At 46.3% G+C, this 23,170-nt stretch overlaps 1 protein-coding gene across 7 annotated transcripts in view; it reads left to right on the top strand.

Moving 5' to 3' along the window:
- DUSP22 (dual specificity phosphatase 22) overlaps window positions 1–23,170 on the top strand; it is a 76,806-nt gene that overhangs the window by 3,073 nt on the left and 50,563 nt on the right. For all 7 annotated transcript variants that reach the window (XM_034961341.3, XM_034961342.3, XM_008972911.4 and 4 more), the window contains 2 exons: window positions 9,568–9,601; window positions 16,806–16,888. In XM_034961341.3, coding sequence (XP_034817232.1) covers window positions 9,568–9,601; window positions 16,806–16,888 — 117 coding nt within the window. Of the gene's footprint in view, window positions 1–9,567; window positions 9,602–16,805; window positions 16,889–23,170 lie in introns of those variants that run through there.

Genomic DNA, 23,170 nt, shown 5'->3' on the forward strand with positions numbered 1-23,170 from the left:
AAGGTGCTACCCCTAGAAATCCTTTTCTAAGAACATTTATAAATATGTGCAATGTCTTTGGAACTAACATAACTTGGAATGTGTGTGCCCTGAGATTACTGGGACAAGATTTCTTTCCAATCTCGTACACGTTGGTCATTTTTGGCAAAAGAGCATTTCTGGTTTAAACAGTGCACGCTGCGTTCTGACTGCTTTGGGACATCAGTTTTTATCATTCACATCCCTGTGGCGGCTCTTCTTGTCGGTCCGTTCCGGGCTCCTGTACGGCGGAATATTGTGCCCGTTTCCGTTAGGTGTACGCAGCAGATTATACAGAAGATGGAGGGGAAAAAGGCTTTTATGTTCTAGAAAATTAAAGATGAGGAAATGAAGACAGGACTGGGCGTGGTGGCTCGTGCCTGTAATCACAGCACTTTGGGAGGTTGAGGCAGGTGGACTGCTTGAGTCCAGGAGTTTAGAACCAGCCTGGGCAACATGGCAAAACCCTGTTTCTACCAAAAATACAAAAAAACAAAAACAAAAACAATACAAAGCAATCAGCCGAGTGTGTGGTGGCTTGTGCCTGTAGTCCCAGCTACTTGGGAGGCTGAGGTGGGAGAATCACCTCAGCCCGGGAAGTCTAGGCTGGAGCGAGTCATGATTGTGCCACCGCACTCCAGCCTGAGCGACAGAGCGAGACCCTGTTTCAAAAAAAACAAAAAAATCCAACAACAACACAGTTGTGAACCATTTTTTTTTAACACTTTATAAAATCTCAGCCTCACGGTAGCCTTATGAGGTCAGACGACCTTATATTTGCCCAGACTGGGGAATGGAGATTTGGAGAGATTAGGTAGCATAAGTAATGCCAGGCAGGGCAGAACCCAGTCTCCACTGATTTTGAAGATAGGAAAAGTCTTTCCTTTGAGCTGAGATGCTAATTCATCCCAAGTAAGTTTTAAAATTCCTAAAAAGTAACTTGAAAAGCTCCTCATAGCTTCGATTACTTGTCAAATAGCCAAAATCACCTCCTCTCTTCCTTTATGTTTGACATTGATAAGGAAGAGGGTAATTACAGGCAAGAAACTAAAACTTTTTTTTTATTGTTTTTGTTTGTGTATGCAATTCCTAGGTAGATGCCCCACACTGGCCAAAATTATAATCGCCAATGAGTTTATGGTGTGTTTTGAGTACTTTACCACATAGAGTAAGCCACAACTCCATGAAGTAGATCCTGTTATTTTCATGCCTGTTTTCTGGTTGTACACAGAGGCTAAGGGAACTGCCAGGGTCACCCAGCTGGTGAGTAGCAGAGCCTGGACTCAAAGCCACAGTCTGGCTCGGCCACAATGCAGAGTGCCTCACCATGCTGCTAAGATATTAGTCTAGTAAATGTCTCTGGTAAGATTAGGGTTAAACTAAACAGGGTGTTGCATGCAAATGTCGTGTTCCTGTGGAGCCTTTGAAAACTCCTAGTTGACTCAAAGTTCTCTCGAGTCTGAACCCTCAAATCTTTTGGGGGAGAGCCTATAAACAAAACTCCTATCCTCACTGTCTACTTATTAGTCTTCAGTACTACAATACCCCATTAAAAACAAAACAAACGACTAGTCTCTAGCCAAACATTATGTCAGAGAAGGCTGCCCCAAATGCTTCTCATGTGCGAGAAGTCTTTATCTTGATCAGCCTAAAAGTGGGCTGAAGCCTTGCATTCTAGGGCAGGATATGAGGACCCTCTGGTTGGCATCTTGCCCTCCACTGACTGCCAGGGTTCGTTTAGCTCATCAAGCATCCGGCCTGCCTGATCTTGTGGCCTCTTCCTTCCTCCCTGCTGTGTGTCCTCTGAAAGCACCCTGCCTGGTGGGAATGGCTGCCATCCCTGTGCTTCTCGGGAGGCCTCTTATGGTGCTGGGAGGCCTCACTTCAGTGGGTGCATCTTGTTTCCATGCGGAGCGCACTGTTGCTAAGAGGGGCTGGCTAACAAAAAGCCTGATCTGGGGCACCTCCACCGCTGCTGCTTCATGGGTGTGATCCTGAAGAAGTCACTTAAATGTTTCTAAGCTTCAGGATTTTTTTCCTTCCTGGATTCATAGATGTATAGAACTAAGAAACCTTAGGTGGTTAGCTAATCTAGTCTCCTTACTGGCTGTAAAATGAGGGTAATGATACCTTCCCCAATTACTAATTGGGTTATTGGGAGAAGCAAATGGGAATTTATTAGAACACATTTTTCCAAACTGTGAAGTGCAAATACAGTCTGTTTTGAGTGTTCTTGGATGTGACTGACACTTGTTTGAGGATGGCTCTTGCCCTGTTAGGAAGATGAGGGAGTATAGTTGGGAAAGGATTATAATTCAAAGAAAATATGTTTCCTCTAGGCATAGACCGGTGTTCCTCAACGGCTACCCCTGTAGACATTTCAGGATAATTACTTGTGAGACTGCCATGTGGATTATGAGAGGTTTAGCAACATCTCAGATCTTCACCCAATAGTTGCCAGTAGCACCTCCCCACCTGTGACAACCAAAAATCTCCCTGACGTTGGCAGATATCCCCTGGGGAGTGAAATCATCCCCAGTTGAGAACCACTATTGAGGGTTCTTCCTCCCAGAATTTCCTGAGGCCTGTGTGATCTGGAACTGGAGAGTTATCAAAAGGTGGAGTAGGGCTTACAGGGTTGAGAAGCTCTGTTTTCGTACGGGAAGGGCTGGGAGGTCAGGCACCTTTGTGCTGCTAAATCCATTTTTTCCACCTGGCAGCAGGTGACTTGGTTGCCTGCATAATCCAGTCATCCATCCATGCACCTGTTCACCATATTATTATTGAACACAGTCAAGGCACTGTGTTAGATCCTGTAGTGAGCTGTTAATAGGAAAGACACGAAGACCCTGCCATGCAGATCAGTCTCAGGCAGCTTAGAGAGGAGCCTCCTGCAGGAAATGAACACTCAGCCACTGCTGCAGGACTGACAGACAGATGGCCACGTGCTGGTGGGCTCTGGTTCCTTTCCTCTACACCACCCCCCGAGGGCTCTCTCTTTTCTCCATTTAATATTACATTTTTATTTCGTGTGGAAGAACAGATGTTAAAGGCAGTGTTCTAAGGGCCCAGGAGAGTATTCTCATATTCTTCCCTTTTTATATGCAAACTGGTTAAGTCCATGGCCAAATGGCATTTAAAACGTCTCTGTGACATTTAACCCTTCAAGGAATCCACCAAAGTTTTCCCCTTCATCCCTGGCTTTGAAACCCAGAAAGTCCTTTCTGACATAGAAAGAATTAAGATTCCGCTGCCACCCCCACCCCACACATGGCCTTGTGCAGCTGCTTGCTCAGGAGTTTACTTCTCAGCCTCAGTTTGGGTGGGGTTCTTAGATGCCATGCATCCTGAAGGACTAAAATAAATGTTTAAAAAGTAAACTCAAAATATTTCCTGCCTTAGAAGCAGTATTCTTTTGTGCTTATGTGCGTTTTTGTGGCTGAGGATTTGTGTTTTTGCATTTCTGTGAAGCTGGAGTTCGCACAGTGTAGTACGTGGGTGTGAAGCTGTCCATCAGGAGGAACCATCAAGCGTGGAGAATCTTTAGGGTGATTTCAAAGCATTTCTGCAGAAGGATTCTGCCTATATTGTCTATGCCCAGACGGTCTTGTAACAGAAAACAGGAATCTTTGACCTGCGGAATGCCAGAGACCGTCTTCCTCTGTGGCCTGTGCTGTTTCGTCACCGTTTATTCACTGACTTCCTCTTAGCATGTTAGACTCTGGGCAGGTTTTAGGGACACATTAGGAGACAAGACGGATGCACCCTCTGCTGCAAGATCAGTCCGAAAGTAAGGAAATGAATACAGCCATTTAGTCACTGATAAATGTGGTGAAGAAAATAAAACAAGGCGATATGAGAGAGAGAGTGCCAGGGAGTTTGGTGGTCAGGAGAGACCTCCCTGGAAACGGTCATCTTGTGGGAGGCCACTCAGGAACAGTGTCCCCAGCAAAGGGAAAGAGCAGCAGTTTCAGAGGCCCACGGATGCTTAGCACCAATTCTGTGCTTATTACTTCAGCATAGTGGGACATTCCCAAGTTGCCTTTACAGGCTTTTTTTTTCCAGCTTGTCCTTGCTTTCTACCAGGTGGTAATGATTTCATTTTCTCTCTGTTTTTCTTGCTTCTGGCTTGAGCTCAGCTCCTGCGTGGCCTGACTGGTCAGCCAGGTTGTTGCAGATGAACACCTTGTTGTTCCCAGGTCTCCTCTATAAATCGTCTCTCTGCTGGAAAATTATTTGATTTTATTTCATGTTCTCTTTCTCTGTACTCAGGGATTACCAGCAACAAAAATATCGTGAAAATAGATGGGTCAAAATTTTTGGGTTTCAAGTCTGAATTATGAAGCTGACTAGTGTAGAAGTTGAAATATTCATGGGCCTTTTATTTAGTCTCCTTGAAACCAGCCCTGCTTAATCTTGTTTGTAATTCTATATGGAAGAGAATCATACTGTGACTACAGAGAGGGATTGAGCAACCTGCTTTCTATTTCCAGTCTTGAAACTCTAGCTCAATCTCCTGGTCTGAAACATGAAGTTAAAGGTTGACTGACACAATTTGGTCTTCTCTTTACATTACTTAAAAATATTTAAAATGTATGTAAAATACTCATCTTCAATTCCTTTTAAGAAGTTGCCTCCTCAGGTCAGACTTCCCATCCTTGCCAGCACGCTGCTGCAGCAGCTCCCCAGCACCAGGCCCGTGCCACAGGTGTGGCCGGGCACTGTTTCGCATGTGGAAGTCCACTCAGGGCAGAAAGGGGCAGCGTTCCCTCTCCCTGGCACAGCTCATATCAGGCTTCACTCATCATCATTTTTTCTCTCTCCTTTCCTCTCACCCTGTTCACGTTGTCTGTTTGTTCACTCATTCATTGGAGAAATGTTGACTTCAGTACCTACCCAAGGGAGAACCAATCGAGTTCAAAAATATATTTACAAAGAAGATACAGGCAGCAGGTAGAGATCGTAGACTGGAGGTCCATGGGCCCTGGTCAGCCCACAGATGGGTTTAGTTTGTCAACCACAGTACTTTAGTGGTTTTTAAAATTTAATTGACAATGTTTGAAAATTGGGCTGTTTCCCATAAAACAGCCTGGAATTTGGGGGCCCTGGCCTGCGTCTCTGCGTAGCCATGTTGGTTGGTTGCACCATGGTCACTTCCTTAGATGTGGGTGAGATTGGAGAATGCCTTCGGGCTCGGGCTCAGGCTGAAGACATTTGAGAGTCCACTCCTGAAAGGTCTCCCTTGCCAAGGTGTAGAATTTGGGTTTCATGCTGAAAGCTACACGGAGCCCTAAGCTGAAGAGTCACACAATCAACTTTGCACTTGAGATGGTTTGAGGAATCCTTTGGAGAGACCACTCAGTCTGGAGGTAGGGAGCTCACTAGGAAGCTGCTGCAGGAATTCAGAAGGGAGACGCTAAGAAGCTGAGCCTGAAAGTTCAAAGAGGAGCACATGAGTGGGAGAGCTGCTGCGTGGAAGTAAATGGCAAATGAGCAGCAGTGAAGTCCAGAGAGGGCAGAGTCTCCTGTCAGAGTGATCTCTGGAGGGTTCCTGGTTGAGCTGGTCCTAGCAGGGCGGGTAGGTCTCGGTACTAGAGGCAGGGCAGGAGCAGACCTGCTGTGCCTGTGACTTGCCTCAAGATCTGTGCACTCTTCTGCATTTATGCATTTTTCCAGGTTGAAAGCCCACATCAGGGTCCTTGGCTGTAAGCAACAGCATCCAAATGTGGTTACCTTAGGTAGAACAGGGCAGACAGCCTGGAAGGCTGGAGAGCCAGACTCAGGGGCAACCTTGGCAGGAGCAGATGCTGTAAGTGGTCAGTGAGAGCATTTCTGGGGCTACCGCAAGATGCTGATGCTACAGCCAGTGGACACTGAATGTGCCACCAGCCCTGCTGCCTCTGTTGCCAAAGAGGACACTCTAGGCTATCCCTGCAGCCGGCGTGCAGACTTGTTACACGTGGGTCACACCCATGTAGCAGCAAAGGCTTATGTGAGCAGGTATCTGGCATTGGCAGCTTCTATACTAACAGCTGGGCTCTGCTTCCCACCAAGACTCCCTGGGGCCAGGGTATCCCCAAACCTAGGAAAGGGTTTCAGAGACTGGAAAACCAATAAGATAAATGGCCTTTACAGGGTTTGTGGTTTTCGAGCATACCCAAGGGATAAAGGACCCCAAACAGTGGGAACCTCTTCTCTGTTTAGAAAGAATATTTAGGGCAAAGAAAGTGCTATTGCAAGATGGGACCAGTAAGGGGTATTGGGAGAATGAGGATGGCCTGGCTTGGCTGGACATAAGAAAGAAGTTGGGGGAAATCCTTCAGAGATCGGTTGGAGCCAACCTGCGGAAGCCATGCTGAATATTTAGTTCAATGTTTGGCCTTGATTTTTTAAGTAAAAGGGTTGTCACTGAACATTTTGAGGTAGAAAATCACCCAGGAAGAATATGGCTTTAGAAAATTAATTTGATAGGACAGAGGAATGAGTTCAGTGTTTACTACTGTAACCCCTGTGTGAATTGAGGCTCTGCGCAAGGCTGAGGAGGGAGACTGTGAGAGGCCTTCTAATTCCCGGGAGGAGGGGAGCAGAGAATTGAGAGAGAGGTGCCACAGCAGTGGGAGCCCTGGGTTTTCATTCGGGGTGACTGGGAGAAGGTGGCACCATCAGGGGCAGGAGGACTTGACAACGGTGGTGGGAAAACAGTGGTTTGCTTGAGATAGTCCTGCAGCAAGCTGGGCTCCAGACGATGAATTTAGGAGTCAGAAAATCATGGCTCTACATTAGAATGTAGAGACGGTCTACTCTTCTGCCCTCATTTAATTTTAAAGATAATATAAAATGTATTAATTTGTGCTTAGTAGAGAAGGTAGTAGATGTACAAAGAAAAAAAGCAAAAATGGGCCATAATCTGTTTTCCGAATAATCCGTCTTGATTTAAAAAAAGTGTAAATTGGCATAGTGCATGCACAGGACTGGAGTGTCAGATGGCGGAGGCAAGCTCAGAGAGAAATGCAGAAGCCCTCCTCCAGGACCCCACCGTCGCCGTCACGGAGGTGAGCGTGGTGACGAAGGGAGTGTACGTGCACACAGCTGTACCTTTCCTGTTTTTCATACCGTTTTCAAGATATATTAAGTTAAAACGCGTAAGATCGTCTTCCTCACAGCCCCGCGCATCTTAGGCGTCGTATTCCATTTCATGGCACCTAACTTGGAGTCTGGATAGTGGCCAGTGGCCACAGTGTCTGCTGTGCAGGACCAGCTCCTCGCACTGGCGCCCGCCTTCTCTCCACCTCTCTCCCACTCCCTCCAGTAGAGACAGGACCCTTTCTGCAGGCTGACCGTTCTGCTGTCCCCTCCCTGTCTGCCCACTGCTCTTGGGCTGCAGGTCCTGAGTGTCACTGTCCCCAGGAAGCCCTCTGCGACCCCAGAGTGGTCAGGTCACCTCCACTTTCCCTGTGTGAGCTGCTCATGAGGGCAGGGCCCTGTCTCTCTCAGTCACATCTCTACCCTGAGTGCCCAGCATTGTGCCTGAGGAACTTTAGCCACTATGATACGTTCTCTGACTTTGGGCAGATAAACATGCTTATAGTCTAGAAACATTTTGATCTAGAAAATCGCCCAGTGATTATAACTGTAGAGTCACTGCTGTAAAAAGTGATCCTGACACTTGGTTAAGCCAGCAAGGAAGACTCTATTCGAGACCATCACAACAGGGGAGGACGCGACTCCAATATGGCAGGAACAAGGGTGGATGGAAAGCCAAGGGCAGGGTGAGGGAGTGGGTGGAATACCACTCAGGGGAACTGGATTAGACATCGGGGTGGAGGAACAGGAGCTTGGTGGGGTCTTAGGGGATACACTTAGCAGGTGTCTGCTCGCACTGGACTCGGTCGGCCAAGGACCAGGCCTTGTTGAGAAAAGGACTCAGAGGAACCTGACTAAAGTTTGGTCAAGGAGGGGTCATTGCACTGCCAGACAGAAGAGCCACGTGGCAATGATGCTCTCTAGTGTCTACTGCCACATCCTAAAAAAGGCAGGAGAGACCCTCGGGAATGAGAGACTACACACAGCAAAGCTCTGTGCAGTCAAGCATTGCCAGAGAACATCAGTGGGATCCACATCCAGGACGAACTTGCATTGTTCCTGTCTTTCAAGATAGGAATGATAAAGTATAGACTGTTGTCCTGGAGTAATGATTAGCGAAGCCTCTTTTCATTCTCGGACTGTCCCAGTTTGGCCGATACATTACGTGGCCCCTTGGCTGGTTGTCCCTCTGCACAGAGACTAGCTCTGGGCCTAGCACTGCCGCCCTGACATGAGCCACAATAGATCCCCTACAATGACTAGACATGAGCCATCGGTTTTTAGCGAGGCAGCCGGTGGTCAGGAAGATGCTTGAAGAAATCAGCAAACATGAAGAACCGTACTACAGGCTCTTTCGACTTTCTCAGTGGGAGTGAAGGAAGATAGGGGAGCTGCAGGGTTGGCAGACAGTGGGGGCGAGGCTAGGACATCCGGGGATCTGTGGTGAAGCATCACCAAAACAAGCTGGTTGTATGTGCTTGGAAATCGTGGCAAGTGATATCGTGAGCATACTTTAACGAGTGGTACTGTGTCCTTATTTAAATTTCAGAGTGTCCATGCAAAGTGCTGGCAAGACAAGAATTTGCTTCCTATTTCGCAAATTGTGGGTATGAAAGAAACCACCCCAATTTCTCATTGCCGACCTGCTAAATCATTCCATATGGGGGCTGGAGGTGGAGAGGAGGGCTTGCCCAGAAATGTGTATTTTTAACAGATTCTGGAGTTCTGATGGGGAGTTTGGTTTGAGAACCACTGCCTTAGAAGAAGTTGACATTTTGCAACAAAGATGTGTTCTTATTAACCTGCATATATTTGGAGGTTGGATCATTTATTTAACAACCCCTTGTTGACTGTCATCCTGGCCTGGGGCTGGGGAGGCAGCAGTGAGCAACAGGATTCGTTTGCTGCCCAAGGAGTTTTCCCCGACAGAAAGATGGGCCTTCACCTGGTCATGCCCTCGCAACAGCATCACCACACAGGGGACATAGAGGGCTACCGTCACTGAGCCGGGGGCCAACCCTGGACTTGGGGCTCAGGACTGGCCAAGGGTGAGGTGGGCAGGAGTGTAACCGCCTGCAGTGGGCACCGTGTGTGCGGTGGGCGCCGTGTGTGCAGTGTCCTCGTGCAGCAGAGTGCAGAGCTGCAGGGCCGCCAGGGCTGTGGGGCCAGGGTGGGCAGGCGGGGCAGGGGACTTGGACCCTCAGAATGCCCACCAGCACTGCAGGGCTGCAAATGAGGATGACGGGGTCGAAGCCGGGCCCTAAACCCAGCGAGTCGATGGGCACCAACCCACAGCCTTCCACAGGCCGCTGGGGATGTTGGGTCACCCGCGTGTCTGTCAGGGAGGTGCTGTACTGGGGAAGCACCTGGCCTTTGCAGGGATCCTGCTGCTGGATGAGGCCCCCTTCTGCAATACCATCCACTTAGAGTCTGCCATGCTCATGTCAGTGTCTGTCTCTCTCCTAGATCCTGCCCGGCCTGTACATCGGCAACTTCAAAGGTGAGTTCTTGCTTTTTTATTGTTGTGATAAAATACACATAACATAAAATGTGTCATCTTGACCATTTTAAAGTGTATAGGTCAGTGGCTTTAAGTAATTTGCATTGCTGTGCAGCCATCACCAACATCCTTCTGCAGGACTTTTCATGTTCCCAAACTGAAACTGTGTCCCTTAAAACACCAACTCCCCATTCCTCTCCTCCCAGCCCCGGGCAGCCACCATTCTGCTTTCTGCCTCTATGAATCTCACAACTATCGGAGCCTCCTCTTAGTGAAATCATACAGTATTTGTGCTTTTGGGACTGGCTTATTTTACTGAGCACAGTGTCACAGTTCATCCGTGTTGCAGCGTGTGTCAGAATGGCCTTCCTTCTTAAAGCTGAATAATACTCCATTGTGTGCATAGGCCTCATTTTGCTTCCATTTATTTGTTTGTGGACACTTGGACTGTTGCCACCAAAAGTGAGTTCACTTTTTAAAAGATCAGCTTTAGACTTCTCATGGGTGAGATTGACAGGCAAAGTGTAGACTCAGTCTACAGTCTGTTCTGGGAGTGGCCCCCACTTGCACCCAAGCCCCTTGCTGGGTGCACCCCAGTCCATTGACCATCACCTGATGGAGTGGTGTGAGGCTGTGCCCGCTCCAGCTCTGCCCTGGTTCTCCTTTGAACTCTCCACACCTGTTGGAACATTATCATCAAAAGGTGTTGGACAACAGGCACATTTAGCAATCATGTGACTTATTTATAACCTTTTACAACTTTCATTTTTTAGTTACTATTGAGAAATTTTCAGAAGCCTGTTCTTTTTAAGTCACCCAGGAAACAAGAGTGACAATCTCATCTCTGGCAGATTCTTCTCATCTGGTGCTTCTCTTCTCACACATTTCCTGCCACTTGTTCAGTACGGATTGATTTACTGTCAGCTATTGACTCTATTTTCACTCAGCTCTGGAGCACGGTGGTCACTGGGCTTGTCGGCTTCCAGGGAGGGGCCAAGTCCCCCTGCCAGGTGACCTTCAGAGTTTGTGTAAGTGAATCACTGAGATGAGGTGGGAAGATAGAGATGAGGGGCCCTTAATAGGATGGGAGAGACCTGGGAAGCTTGCAGGCAGGTCTCCACTCATGTTAGGTTGGACAGAGCCAGACCGTGTCATAGGCAGCTAATGCTCCTCCCTTCCCTAACAAGCCAGAACATGGCCACTCCTGTTGGCTTTCTGGATGTTGCTGAAATTTCTGAGTTCAGATTCAAATTGATTGTACAAATAATCTTTATTGTTGCTCTATAATGTCTGTTTCCACACACACCCCCCTATCCCCCCAGCTCACTATTAGGCCTCAAAGAGAATTGAGCACAGAGAGCTGACAGCTGCTAATTGCTACGAGAACATGTTAAAAATAGTACTGGACTTGCTAAATTAGTAAGCTTTGTAGTTCTGAAAAAGCAGCAAACCCTTTGTGGTGAGTAGGCCAGGATACATTAATGTAGCAAACGTCAGAGTTATTTAGTGAGTTATTAACTGTTTTCATGGGGAAAGGGAGTGTCTTTGAGAACAGAGTTTAGGATAAGTTCTTAGAAGTAGAATTGCTAGATGAAAGGTTTGAAATTAAAAATTTTAATAAATATGAACCAAATTCAACACTTCTGACAACAGTATGTGAGAGTTTTAGCCTTAATCATGAAAGGTTACTTTTTTTGGAAGGACAGCTTTAAGGAAATATTTAAAACTCTTTTCACACTACAAGCTATACCTGTTTTCTAAATATTCAATAACATAGGACTCCTTGCAGGTTCCTGGATCTTGTGCTTTGTGGTTTCGTCTATGAGAGTGTTGTAAACAGCCCACCACCTCTCCTTGTTCATAGGGTTAATGCTGCATTATTACCTTAAGTTATTCTGATATTGGTATGAGGTTGTGTTTTATTCACTCATTAGCCAAATATTTATTAAACGCTTTCCAGGTACAAGGCTTATCTAAAAGAAAGGAATGAGAGTACAGTGAATTGGCGAGTGGCTCGAAGGAGAGGAAGTATTTTCCCCAATTGTGCTGTGAATTCACTTGTTCATTGCACAAGCTTATCGGGAACACACGATGTGCTGGGAGTTGAATGTGGACCAGCGTCCCTGCCCTCAGGCTATCAGAGTCCAACAGCAGGTGCAGAACAGGAAGGGGCCAGTGTGTGTTCTCACATGAGTTACACACCTGGGGGTGTAGACTGGGAAGATGGAGTCTGTCTCACAGGGCTGTAGCGGGGCTGACCCAGACAATGGGTGATGCCCTCGGTGGGCTCAGTGCCCAATACCTGGTGCCCTGATAAATAAGCACCCACACACTCACTGCTACTGCCATGGGAGCCCGATCGATGCCAGGTCTACAGTAGGCAGCTGGGTGGCATTGGCTGGCAAGGGTGGAAACCCAATGTGGAATGTGGCCTCTTTCTTTTTTCCTGGGCGGTGAATCCAGCTGTCATCTGTGCTCTTGCCTGGCATCTCATATAGTCATTTATCCTGCTCTTTTAAAATCACGAGTAATATGTGCCTCTTGTAACACAAGAACCAGTAGAGTAGAAAGGAACGTAAACAGTCACTCCCTTCTTCTGTCCCTTCTCCTTCCTCCCCTCCCTTCTCTTCCCCTTCCCGTTTCCTTTCTTCCCTCCCCACTTCTCTCCCTCCCTCCCTTCCTTCTCCTCTTCCCTCCTTCCTTTCAGTAGGCTCCCTCGCCTGTCACTCTGCAACCCTTAAGAAAAAAAAGCTTTGTAATGAATCCACAAATGGTTTTGTAGCGCCTGGTGATTTTTGCTCCTGGAGAAGAACCACAAACAAACCCAGCTCTGGAGCCCGGTCTTTGGGTCTTCGATGCTTTGGTGAGAGCCTCTCTGTTGAGGCTCCAGGATGCAGCAGGCAGCCTTGCCCAGAAGCCAGGAGGGAAGGCAGGGAGTGGAAGCCAGAGAGAGCAGCCCCTCCCTGGGCCAGAGGGTGGGTCCGTGGCTTCCTTACAACTTGGCACCAGCGACAGTGGATGTCAGCTGACAGACGAAGCCCTCATTGTTTGAAGATGTCCACAGAATTCTAGAAAAGTGGGAACGCTCTTAGGTACTGTGTGTACGTGAGTGGTGTGCATTGAGACCATGTTCGCAGTCTTGAGCTTGTGTTTTGTGTCTGCCAGTAAGACACACAGTCCTGGTGGGTACCCAGTTGTTTGGACAAGGCCAGCCTGGTCGGAGGTAGTCTGCTGTCAGCTTACTGAGACAAAATCACCATGCTTAACAGGTCAGCATATGTCCATCCAGACTTATTTTTTCCACATGAATTCTAACTGGTAACCTTCCTGTTGGTTTTATGAATTACTAACCTGTTGCATTTGTGACTGCCAGTTGGGGAGGGGCCCACTGGCACCAGGCCAAAGGTCATTCCCTCCAGGGCTTGGTGTTAGGGTGCACATGACCTTCTGGGGTTCTTCTTAAAGTGCATGTTCTGATCAAGTAGACCTGGGGTCTACTTGATGCTCTGCTGCCGGTTGGAGGACCCCATGTTGAGCACCAAAGCGCTAAGTTCTGCCCCTCTAGGTCTGTGCTCAGGAGGAGCTAGTTTGAAATGTACAAGCTTGTGTCTGTGCACATTAGGAAACTCCACCTTGAGCCTTACAGCTGGATTCCCAGCTCATTACCTCGTGCTCATGGTTGTAGGTCGCCTTCCAGGACAACCAATAGTGTGAAGTCTGTAAGAATTAAAGTTCCAGGGTCATCACCCAGCAGGTTTGATTAAGCATTTTATGCACTCTGAAGTAAGTGGGCAGAGCCTGTGCCTTATGGGAAGGGATGCAACAGCGAACACGGTGCTAGCGTGCGGTGAGGAAGAGGGGAGGTGCTGGCGCCGGAGTGCTTCCCTGTGCTTTGGAGTCCAGCCGGCAGTGGGCTGTCGTGATATCAAGTGGTCTTCTCTGTTCAGAAATGTATGCTTTTTTCCCCAGGCCACTTAAAAAAGATTCACTCTGTATTATCAAAGCATATTTACGGGGTGAAGAAAATGTTCTAAAGTTATATATTGTGGCGATTGTGCAGCCTTGTGAACGTATGAAACCATTGAATCATATACTTGATCAGGGTCCGTATTATGGTATGTGAATTATATCCCAATAAAGCTTTGTGAAAGGAGAAAAGTAGATTGAAACAAATACAGATGGTTGACATTCAAATGCCAGGTGGAATGGGTGTCTGGAGGAGCCAGGTGGGTGGGTCAGATGAGCTGGCACCATCAGGCTGCCCCGCCTCTACTGGGTCCCCGCCCCACCTCCTCCAGGTTCTGTGAGCGCTGAAGCTGTGGCTTTGTCTGTTTCACTGCTTGTCTAAAATGTCCATGCTGGTGGCGATTGGAAAATCCCATTTCGGTGTGAATGTGGGAACTGGCTGCCTGTGGCTTCCAAAACGATTCTAGCTTCTGCCTAATTAATTCTAAGCTAGCCTTGCTGGTACCCCAACTTGTGAGGGGTTGGGGGTTGGCAGTGAGTCCCCATGTGCTATGTAGATGGCTCTCATCCATAGCAGGTGGCTTTGAGGTAACTATTTATTTAGCTCAAGGGGGAGTGAGAGGAGACTGCTATTATATTATAGACGCCTTTCTGAGCCTGATAACTTAAAGGGCTCATGTTCCTCATATAAAAAGGTTTTTTCTTTCTCACTTTGGGTCAAAAGATGAGCCGGTCAGAAATAAACTTAGGCAAAATACTTGAAAACAATAGCCCTAAATTTGAAGCTCGAAAATTTGAATCTGGGAAAGCAATAGCCTGGAATTTGAAGCCTGAGAGGTTGGAGCAATGAAAAGAGTCTTAAAACTGGTATTTTAATATCACCTAAATTTTTTTTCCTGACGTTGCTGAATGTTTAGAACAATGTTTCTTGACTTCTGCTTCATCATCAGGGCTTGTTAGAAACGGAGATTCCTCAGCCCCAGGGTAGATCTTTCTAACTAGCCTCTTGGTAGTTCATAGGGTGTTAAACTTCAGAGCCACTCATGTAGAACACACACACACACACACACACACACACACTATAAAGAAGGAAGAAAACCCTTGTAATTCCGTCTCTGAGCTGGGGCTGTCTTTGTACCAGTCCCGCCATCCTCCCTGCCATGTGTTTGTCTCTGCATTTTTATACGTTGGGTTTGTGTCATATTTATGGTTTGGTACCTGCTTTACATTATACCCTGAGCATTTTCCCATGCCATGAAATAGTCTCTAGAACCATGATAATTAAACATTTGCCTTTCTTTGTTGTTGTTGTTGTTTTGTTTTGTTTTGTTTTGCTTGAGATAGACTCTCACTCTGTTGCCCAGGCTGGAGTTCAGTGGGGCGATCTCGGCTCACTGCAACCTCCGCCTCCTGGGTTCAAGCGATTCTCCTACCTCAGCCTCCTGAGTAGTGGGGTTTACAGGTGCACACCACCACGCCCAGCTAATTTTTGTAATTTTAGTAGAGATGTGGTTTCGCCGTGGTGACCAGGCTGGTCTCACACTCCTGACCTCAGGTGATCGGCCCGTCGCGGCCTCCCAAAGTTCCGGGATTACAGGTGTGAGTCACCACGCCCGGCCTAAACATTTGCCTTTCGATCCATTTCTCCTGTATCATTTAGAAAAGCTTGGCCAGGCTGGGATGGGGGCGTAGGGAAGTGGACCTCCTCATTTCCTGCTGGCCCCCTGTTTTGTAGATTAGTAGAAGGGTTCCACTTCAGGGGATCACACCATTCGGTCTTCTTTTTGCAGGTAGGGACATTGGAAGGGAATATAATTTTGTTATCTTCTTAGTTTCATATGGAGATAATTTAATAGCCAACTGACAGCTGATAGACAGTTCCGTTTGGAATTTCCAGAAAAAGTTTCATTTTTTAATTGTGCTTTAAAGTGAATATAGATGATGTAAACCACAGTCCTGTCTGAATCCAGAACTGTCCCTGCTTTTGACATCTGGGGAAAGAAGTAATGGGCAGTTTCCTTTGTCTTCTAGAGTTAATGGTTTTGTATTTAGCTTTTTAAGAATTCTCATCATTAAGAGGCCATTGAATTAAAAAAAATTTTAAATATCCCTAATATTATGTGTCTCATGCAGAAAGACTGACCTAAGGTCATCTCTTACAAATGCTAACTACAAAATGGTCTCGTAAATTTACCTTCTTGATGATGTAATCCATGTAATCCATCATGATTACAATGTTTATTAATCTAAGTGCATTTCAATTTCTAGATTAACACTTTTGTTGCCTAAAAGGAAGAAGCTGAGGCAAAATTAATACAGAGGGTTTATTTGGGCCAAGCTTGAGGACTGTAGCCTGAAACAGGCTTTCAGGTTGCCTTGGGGAGTGCCCCGGAGAGTAAAATAGGGGCTCAAGTTTTTAAAGAAAAAAAGACGAATCAGGAGAGTGGCAATTACAAAAAATTGTTCAGCAGGAATTCTCATTGGTTTATAGAAATAACATTGGTTAGTGCCTGGCTATACGATATTGAACTATGATGTACGGCATTTGATGGCTACTTGGCATCAGTCTAGGGACCACATAGCAGATGGCTTCAAGGTAACCATTTAGCTCAAGGGGGAGGGAGAGGAGACTGCTGTTATATTACAGAGGCCTTTCTGCGCCTGATCATTTAAAGGGACTCTTCTTCCTCATAGAAAGTTTTTTTCTTTCTCACTCTGGGTCAAAAGATGAGACAATCAGAAATAAAATTAGGCAAGGCCGGGCGCGGTGGCTCACGCCTGTAATCCCAGCACTTTGGGAGGCCGAGGCGGGCGGCTCACGAGGTCAGGAGATCGAGACCATCCTGGCTAACATGGTGAAACCCCGTCTCTCCTAAAAATACAAAAAATTAGCTGGGCGTGGTGGCGGGCGCCTGTAGTCCCAGCTACTCGGGAGGCTGAGGCAGGGGAATGGCGGGAACCCAGGAGGCAGAGCTTGCAGTGAGCCGAGATCGCGCCACTGAACTCCAGCCTGGGCGACAGAGCGAGACTCTGTCTCAAAAAAAAAAACAAAAGAAAAAAGTTAGGCAAAATATATGAAAGCAGTAGCCCTAAGTTTCCTACATGTATGGTCAGTTATGAAGTTTCAGGAAAGAAATATGCAAGTCATTTTGTGGGTTTTTTTTTTTTTCTGGCTAGACTTTAGGAGTAATTAACTTGCAAAGATATCAAAATGTCCATCCCCTTTCTTCTCTGACAGATGCCAGAGACGCGGAACAATTGAGCAAGAACAAGGTGACACATATTCTGTCTGTCCACGATAGTGCCAGGCCTATGTTGGAGGTAAGAGAGCACCGTGGGGTGTGTGTGGGTGTCCTCATTTGTATTCCGTGGGAGTGCCTATGACGTTAATGAAGGCAACCAGGTTCTCTCCAATGCGAACGTACTCCTGTGATCTCTGGCGACATTCCCATTGTGTTCAGGCCGTGTCGATGTTAACGCGCTGTCTGTAGCGTGGCGCGAGGGTGTGTGCTTTTTCTGATCACACTCCTGCTGCATTGCCACTTTGGCTTTCGTGGCTAAATTCCTAGGAATAAGCTGAGGCTGCATTTCCCTCTGGACCTTAAGGACATTTAAACCCCATTTTCATTCCTTTCAGAATTATCTCTGGTTTTAAAATCCAAAAAAATTCAGCCTGCTCATTTCCTGATTTTGTCCCATTTAAGCTCAAATAGCTACCACTGGCATTCAGGGGTCACAGAAAACAGAAGGTGAATCGTCCTGGAGGGTTCCCAGGGCCGCTCTAATGTGGAGACTCTCGGTGTAGAAGCTGTTGTGTTTTAGGTTTTTGGGGTAAACAGGGTGTGTCTGCTTGTGCACTAATTCCAAAAACATCTTTAAATTTACCCTAATGGACGGTTTGAGCTGTTGGCTAGAGGTAAAATCTATTTATGTTTATTGGCCTTGACAGAGCCCGAGTTACCTCCTTTTAGAAAATAATGCTGTGTGGTTGTGATGTGTATGTGTTTTTCTATTTTAGGGTGGGGTGTTGGAAAGGGAGGGGTGGCTTGTTCTGAAAGAAAGAATCCCGGTTCAGGCTGTTTTCATTTAAATTTATATTAGGCAAGAGTAGGTAATGTTTATTTTAAATGTATCTATTTTCTTTAGCCATTAGGGCTGCCAGATTTTAGTTAGTATAAAGCAAGCTAAAACTGATGAGAATGTAGAATAATAAATGATTCTACTAAACATTGTAGTACCAGAGAATCATAGGTGGTGAACAAACCTCAATTAATTTCTCCAGATCTCCGAGCTCCTACTTCCTTGTATTGTTTAGCTCATAATTTTTTTTTTTTTTTTTTGCTAAGGTGCTGTAATTTGTGTTCCAGCATGATTTTATTGGAAATAACAACAACAACAAAACATTTTTTTTGGAGCCTAACAGTTCCTTTGAAAATAACCACTCCATTTTTTAATCTGTCAACAATAGTTTGTATTTAAAATACAGCCAAGCTATGGCCAAGATGCTAAGTTAAACTGCAAACTGGTCATGATTGACTTCCTCTTAAATCACAAGATGAGGCTTGAGGTTTCCTTTATTTTAATAAATTGCAGAGATGCCCTCTCCACCCTCAGCCCCAGGCCTGCCTCCCTGCTTCATACTCCATTTAATGGAACACACTGTCATGTGTGCACATGACCCTTAAATCTGCTCACATTGTAACTTCTGTGTAGATAGGAGATCTGCCAGTGTTAGAAATCAAAGAGCTCCAGCCCTTATCACTTGGGAAACCACAGGCTAGCGAGTAAAGCAGGTGGGTTTGTAACCCAGGTATAAAGAGCCCGCTGATTGTGTAAAACCTCAGAGCTGTGGGCAAACTGTGTTCCCGACACAACACACTACACATTCTTTTTATTCCCTGTGTAGCTCAGTCTGTAAGGACAAATTCTGCCTTTAAAAAAAGAGAGAGAGAAGTGCTACCCCTTTTCTTCACTGGGACGGCTTTTACTTGGAGACACCCTATTGTAGTCTCCGGGTGCTATTATTATCTTAGCTTCATAGTAAGTACTTCCATGTGATTTTATATTTATTGTTATGCCACTGTTTTGTAGCATAATGTATTAGTATTGCCCCTCTTAGCATTTTATCAATCTTTAATTTCACAAGTAATTCATGATATATTCTTATTTTAAAAATCAAAACAATAGCCTCTGATTGCACAGTGGGGAAAAGTGAGGGGCCAAAAGTTATTTGAATTGGTGGTGCCCACATTAAGTTATAGTCTCAGAAGTTCCAAATCTTTGTTTAGCTGTCTGCCTGGGGCACAAAGGCAGTCTTCTGTCTTGAGTTTCAAATCCAGATCCATAAGCTGTGTCCTCACGCAGCCTGAGATGAGTCAGGGAAATGATGTGTTTGGAGTCGGTGGGGAATTAGCAGACGGGTTTGGTGTTTCAGCAGCTCCTTGTTTTGCCAGCCCTGATCCCGGGAGAGAAATGGGGCAGGGAATGAAGGTGAGCGGGGAGACTGTGCGGGGTCAAGCAAATGCAGTGAGCTGACCCCCGGCTGGTGAGAGCCCCTAAGTGAGGGTGATAAATGGTGGGAGAGGAGAGAGCTGGGCCTCCTTTATTTCCCGAGATCTTCAAAACCATACGTATTTATTGAATGGCCGCTGGCTTCTCTGGGCAGCCCCAGGCTGGGGCTTGGTAGGAAGTGGGAAGGTAGCTACTGTCTAAAATGGAAGGGTTTTAGTCCTGCTACATCCATGCAGGTGTCCTGCGAGCCCTGCTGCTGTGAAGCGATGTATTGGGCACTACACTGTGGATACTTCTTTGGGTCATTTCCAACAAACATCTCAATGAGTTTAAAGCTCTGGGGTACTTAGCATCAGTTACAAAGGGCTTTTGGAAACTCTAGTTCTGCCTTTATTGTGATGGAGACTAAGTGAGAGAGGGTATTCATATTGTTGGATATGGCCATGCAAGTTTAGAAAACTTAGCACACTTTATTCCCCTCTGGAAGGTTCACGGTTGTGTTGTCGGAATAAAGGCTTGAGAGCCCTATTGTGCAGACATGTATCAGCCTTTGTGAGCCGGGAGACATTGTATGTGCTTGCTTATGTGATGTGCCTCCTACTGAGACCCCCATGGAACATGTCCTGTGAAATCCAGGGGATGTAAGTAAGGAGGCTCCCATTTTTACTAAGGAAGGAACTAAGGAACTTGTGACTTGGTTGCTTTTGGTTGGATTAGATTGGACCCCATTATTTGGGTAATTTGTTGGGGGTTGGGGTTTCCCAAAATAGCATTCATAGCATCTTGTACTCTTCCTAGCAGCCTGGCTGGAAAAAGAAAATAGAAGGTACTGTTATCAGGCCTTCAGAGTGGCTGTGCCTTGCCTCTGGTCAGGGAGTGGCTGGGTGGTCTCTGATGCGTCTTGGGTGGATGAGAGAAGATGTGTTTATCCACTGGACCATGATGGGTGAGGTGGTCAGCCAAGGGAAAAAGGCCTATGTCTCCAATTACTACCTCTTCAGAAGAGTAGCTAAGGAGTAGACCTTCCAGAATGAAGATCTTAGAAACGTAATAGAAACCTGGGGACCTTCAAGCTCTCTAGTAAGCCCTAAATTCACATCTGAGATTCTGAGGAGCTCTGACCCATTTCTATGCCCCACCTCTCTCTGTCGGAGACAGAAATCCCAGCTAAACAGGGTCTAGAGATCAGCAAGCCTAACTCTATCATTGGGTGGACAAAAACCTGGACGTTGGGAGACAGGAAAGGACTTGCCTGGGATTCCCATGGCTGTCTGGGTAGCTTGATGGGAAGCTGGGACTCCTCTCCCAGACTGGGGATTTTCCCAGCATGCCCCACTGCCTCTGTTCTCTCCTAGCACGACTGATGTTTCTGATATCCTTAGTGGTATCGATAGATCTTACCAGATCACCTTTGAAAAAGGTTGTGCTATTTGTGCTTGTACTAGCAATGTATGAAAGTGCCTTTCCCTGCCATGCCATCACCAGCACAGAGCTTTGCTCTTCTTTCCTTTTAATTAGCAAGATTTTTGCTGTTATTTGCTGCAAATACCCCCTTCACACATCCTGTCCCTTTCCAGATAGTTCTTCCCTTTGAAGACAAAGGGTTACTGATTTATTCATTTCTTGAGCTCCTCCTATGTTCCAGGTCTTGGGACAGGTACTGTGGGTAACAGAAGTGAGTTCATCCCAAGATCTTCCCTGGCAGAGCCTTCGGTGTATGCACAAGATACGCGTTGTAGCTGCTTTATAAATATTGGTGACAGTGAGAGAAGAGCTGTGGCTTGGAGCAGGTGGCAAATCCCATAGGAACAGAGCCTGTGGAAGCCCAGAGAATGAGATCCTTCTTCTGCCGTTGAATCTGGAGACATTTGACTGGGCCTTTGGCGATGCCTAAGAATTCAGAAAATGTGATCCCTGGCATTCCAGCTGGTGGAGAATGCCAGGACATGACTTCCTCTGAGAACTCTGAGTCCAGCAAGGTGGATGGTGTTATTTAGTGCCTCTATGGCTTAACCAGGCTGGTTCTCACATCATCTGTCAGCAAGTGGCAGGGCCAGGGCTGGAACCAAGGCCTTCTCACTACAGAGGCAAGGGTCTTCCTGCCAGCCATAGCCCTTCAGGACTACACTTTTGGTATCAAAACTTTGGAGCACACGATGCTAGTAAAATGGCGGAAAATCATTGCCACATATATTAATTTCAATAGAAAGTAAGCCCAGACCTGTTTAAGAGGAAAAAGCAAAATCCTCCTTCGCCTGTTTCTGTGCTCAGGACTTTGTCAGGGAGTTGCCCCTGTGTGCTGAAAAGTGTTTCCTTATTTGTGGGGACGGGTGGGAGCAGTGTCTTCAGCGTCTACTGATGGCTCCAGGTTTGAGGGCTGGTGAAAACTCCTATTGCAAAGACAGTGATTTTTCAAATCAGAAACCTGATATTGTTTGTAGTTGCTGAGAAACTAATATTGAGCAATGAAAGGTTTCTCCCTTCCCCTGAAAAAAAGAAACAGAACTCTTTCTAATGTAAAAATTTCGGTGTTTCATTTTTCATTTTGTGTATTTAAGCAGAGCACCTGCAGGAAACAAAACTATTTCTCACTATTAACAAAAAAAAAGTTTTAAGAAGTATTCTCATGCCTTCACTAAGCTTCTAACATGAAGAACCTTACCTTTTTAAAAATGACATATTGTAAGATGACAGTGTAGGATCAAGTAGAGAAAAAATGATTTATACTCATTTATGAAGACCAGGGTATTGTATGTATATACCAGGTAGATTTTATGAGCTAGAGTTCAGCTTGGATATTTTCTGTTTTCAGTGTGAACCATTTATGGTGTTTTTAAAAGAATGGGATGTTTTCATATGCAGACATTTATTCTTGGTGATTCTGTTTATATTTCTTTTAACATTGAAGACATTTTTTGAAGTGTTGATGCCAAGACTTTACTTGTGTTAGTTTTGTTTGTAGTTGGCTTCTTCCTCTGGTTGTTAACTGTGTGCCTGTACTTCTGTCTTTATTTACCTGCTTATTGATGAGGAAACTCACCAAGGTGAGACGCCCAGTCTGCTTGGACGGCCCCATCCTTTTTCCCCGGGTCAGTGCCCAGCGGCCACGTGGGCCTGAGGCCGAGGTCTCCTGGAGGGACCCTGGTTTCCTGCCACATGTTCCTCTTGCTGATCTACCCCATTTCTCTTGAACAAAAGTTTTGTTGGCTTCCCAAATGTAAAGCAAGCCAGAAGCAAGATGATAAAGGGTGTTTAAAGTTGAAGAAGGCATGTGTGTATTCTCTTTCCTCTCTTCCCACCCTCTCCTGCTCACATGAATTCTCCCCTCCCTCCGAGCTCAGCCCCAGCTCTCCTTCCTCTGAGAGGGACACCGTCAGGGTCCTCCGAGCTCAGGACTTCGGCCCCTTTTCTGTAATATCTTCAGTTTGTACTCTCAGTTGGGCCATGAGACACGTGTGCACTGTCCCTGCTTCTGTAGGATATTAAGCATCCATTTAACCTGTGCTTTATGACGTAAGTGTTCATGGCCCACATCGGGCTCCTGAGCTGGCCTGCGAGCCCACACAGGCAGCTGCCGTGCTGGGGTTTATCTGGTCCTTGCAGCACTTGGCTTGGATCCAGCACACAGGGGCCCCTCTGCAGATGTCTGCTGATGAAAGGTGAGATTTGCACCATTTAGCCCCGTTCCAAAGTGAGAAATCATGTCTTATCACGCATTTAGCCCCGTTCCAACGTGAGAAATCATGTCTCATCACGTCTTTGGCCACTTGTGGCTCATTAGGACGTGAAAGTAGAGTGGGGTCAAGAGTGATTTCTTTATCATGAGCAATTTGTGAAGCCAGAGGATCGGTTGGTGCAATGCAGCCTCGCTTATATGGGCAGTCTGTGTAGTTCCTCACTTCCTTAGTAAGCAGCGGTGCCTGTGGATGTCCTGTTCTACAGAGCTGCTGGGGCCTCTGGTTCAGAATGATCTTTTCCTAAGTTGTTACAACCAGTAATCCCCTGTGCAGCTCCTGTGACTTTCTGATTGATCTCTAGAGAGCTACCTTTGCTTGGCATTAAAAGCTTGGCTCTACAAAGAGGACCATGCAT

The sequence above is a fragment of the Pan paniscus genome, chromosome 5 (genome assembly GCF_029289425.2).
Source record: "Pan paniscus chromosome 5, NHGRI_mPanPan1-v2.0_pri, whole genome shotgun sequence".
Classification (NCBI taxonomy): Eukaryota; Metazoa; Chordata; class Mammalia; order Primates; family Hominidae; genus Pan; species Pan paniscus.